At 35.5% G+C, this 2,699-nt stretch overlaps 1 protein-coding gene across 1 annotated transcript; it reads left to right on the top strand.

Moving 5' to 3' along the window:
• The first annotated feature begins 397 nt into the window (after positions 1-397).
• On the top strand, positions 398-2,485 carry LOC123677962. Its single transcript, XM_045614719.1, has 2 exons — positions 398-2,271; positions 2,324-2,485. Exon 1 carries the CDS (start codon positions 487-489, stop codon positions 1,840-1,842), a length of 1,356 nt encoding a protein of 451 aa, XP_045470675.1. The 5' UTR covers positions 398-486; the 3' UTR covers positions 1,843-2,271; positions 2,324-2,485.
• The last annotated feature ends 214 nt before the right edge of the window (positions 2,486-2,699 follow it).

Here is a 2,699-nt window from a genome sequence, read left to right as displayed (position 1 = left end):
AACATTCGTCATCTACCGAGCGAGACGTCACAAGTCAAGGCGACAGAGCTACTGTCCAATGGACCTATGGCAAAGAGAGTAATAGTCAATCGTATAACATAAACTGACAGCAAAAATCCTCAAAAAAGAGGCCAAACTAGAAAAAATGGCAATGTGCAACCATGGCTGTTGAGCGAGTGCGAAGTAAATTCAATACAGAAAAGAAAACCGTCAACAAATCAATCAATCAAAACAATAAGGAATTGAACAGTTTTAAGCTGTCAAAGTTGGTTTGCTCATTTATGCACTGAACCTCCGAACTTTTAATTGCTTTATTTATCTCTAGGGTCTCAAGTAGATTGAGTTTCTTCCCCTTATCACAAACATGTAAAATCTCAACATCGGAGTTAGGATAAACAGGATATCCCCATCAGGCCAGTAGTTTCATACACAAATTCTCCTGCGTCAAAGTTGGCCAATTGGTTGAATTCCATACTTCCATCATTGATGGACTTCACCAATCGTTTTTCAGTTACAAACTCTTTAGATCTTACTAACAAAATTTCAAATGTTAATATCCCTCCGAACTGCATTTTGGTCTCTTTTGATGTCTCAAATCTTTTCCCCAGCATAGACCCCGAAGATTGTCTGATGTTGGTTAGACAGCTTCTTTTTTCCAATTCGGACTTGCCCACTTGTCACATACTGAACTTATGTTCTCTTGTGGATTTAGTTCTCAGACAAAATTTTTTTCAATTTAACAACCTTTTTTATGTTCAAAAATCAGGTCTGGCCATGGGATCTAATCTTAGCCCTTTGCTGGCTGAGGTTTTCATGTCAAATTTAGAATCCACTATTTCACAACACCCTAGTTTCTCAAAAATTCTATTCTGGCACCGGTATGTGGATGATATTTTAGCACTTTTCAAGGGTACGTTGGACGACCTCAACAATTTTCTAATTTTGCTTAACTCTTTCAATCCAAGAATTCAGTTCACTATGGAGGTGGAATCAGACAATAAATTACCTTTCCTTGATCTAATGATTCACAAATCAGATACCCTTGAATTTTCTATTTACAGAAAACCCACCAATACGGATAATATCATACCTTTTCACTCCAACCATCCATACAGCCACAAATTTGCATCATTTCATTCTCTTTTTAACCGTCTGTTTACTGTTCCACTGAATAATGCCAATTTCTTGAATGAACTTAATATAATTAAACAAATCGCTTACAACAATGGTTTTCCAATACATTTAATTAATAGGTTATATTGCAGATATGTAAACAAATTTTCAAACCACAGATTAACTCAACGCAATCCACAGAACAAATATTTTTCTCTAACCTATTTTGGTCCTATATCGTTAAAATTAAAAAACATATTACTTAAAAAACTTAATACCAATAATATTTCAGAGTTCTCAATTTCATTCAAGACTTCAAATAATTTAAAACATTCCTTGGTAAATTCAAAAGACAAAATCCCAATGTTGGACAAGTCGGGAGTTTATAGGTTGAACTGCTCTAATCCTGATTGTAGAGTTTGTTATATTGGCCAGACTGGTCGCAAGATTAAAACTCGGTTATCGGAACACGTTAGATTAATAGAATCCAATTCCGACAAGGATGAGATCAACTCTAATTCAGTTTTTTCCAATCACATTATTAATGAAAAACATAATTTTGTTCCTAACTCCGATGTTGAGATTTTACATGTTTGTGATAAGGGGAAGAAACTCAATCTACTTGAGACCCTAGAGATAAATAAAGCAATTAAAAGTTCGGAGGTTCAGTGCATAAATGAGCAAACCAACTTTGACAGCTTAAAACTGTTCAATTCCTTATTGTTTTGATTGATTGATTTGTTGACGGTTTTCTTTTCTGTATTGAATTTACTTCGCACTCGCTCAACAGCCATGGTTGCACATTGCCATTTTTTCTAGTTTGGCCTCTTTTTTGAGGATTTTTGCTGTCAGTTTATGTTATACGATTGACTATTACTCTCTTTGCCATAGGTCCATTGGACAGTAGCTCTGTCGCCTTGACTTGTGACGTCTCGCTCGGTAGATGACGAATGTTAAACTTCATGTCATGTCAGGCGTCACACGTGCATGGTCACAATTTTTATTTTTTTTTTATTAATTGACACTTTGTGGACAGAAATGTTATTTTCACCCTAACATTGGGGGACCCGCAAGGTTTTTGCGGTTAAATTCCTCTTTGTTTTTGTTATTTTTAATATTCGCATATATTCATTATTGTTGTCTTTTCCACCACATATGGTAGGTTAAAAATTAATTTTGATCACTATACTGACATTTCTTATTTCTTTAGACCTTTTTCTGGCTGAAGATGAGGGATTGTTCCCTTGAAACATGTCCCATTTGATATAACACTCAATAAAGTTTGTATTTGGTGGAGTTTGACTGTGAGTTTTCACCTACCCAATATCATCTCTCCACTGTATGTCATGGATCGCCTCCGTTGGATATTTGTATTTTCATAACTATAGATGAGAGCGCTTATTCGATTTCAAAGAAATTAGCTCTTGGTAATTCTGTTATTTCACTACAAAGAGTGGTATTTTCACTAAGAAAACATGTTGTATCAAAAAGTATGTCTTGTTTTATTGACTGAAAGCGCCTCTAAATTTTGGCGCCCCGGCAAAATGTCCGGTTTGCCGGTCCTGGCAGCGTTCCTGTTAACGTGA

Source organism: Harmonia axyridis, chromosome 4 (assembly GCF_914767665.1).
Source record: "Harmonia axyridis chromosome 4, icHarAxyr1.1, whole genome shotgun sequence".
Taxonomy (NCBI): Eukaryota; Metazoa; Arthropoda; class Insecta; order Coleoptera; family Coccinellidae; genus Harmonia; species Harmonia axyridis.
The sequence above is the reverse complement of the archived record's forward strand: the minus strand, read 5'-3'. Positions and strand labels throughout refer to the sequence as shown.

Bases quoted from the DNA above. Each gene is read 5' to 3' on its own strand.
- LOC123677962 (XM_045614719.1), top strand. From the start codon at position 487: ATGGACTTCACCAATCGTTTTTCAGTTACAAACTCTTTAGATCTTACT.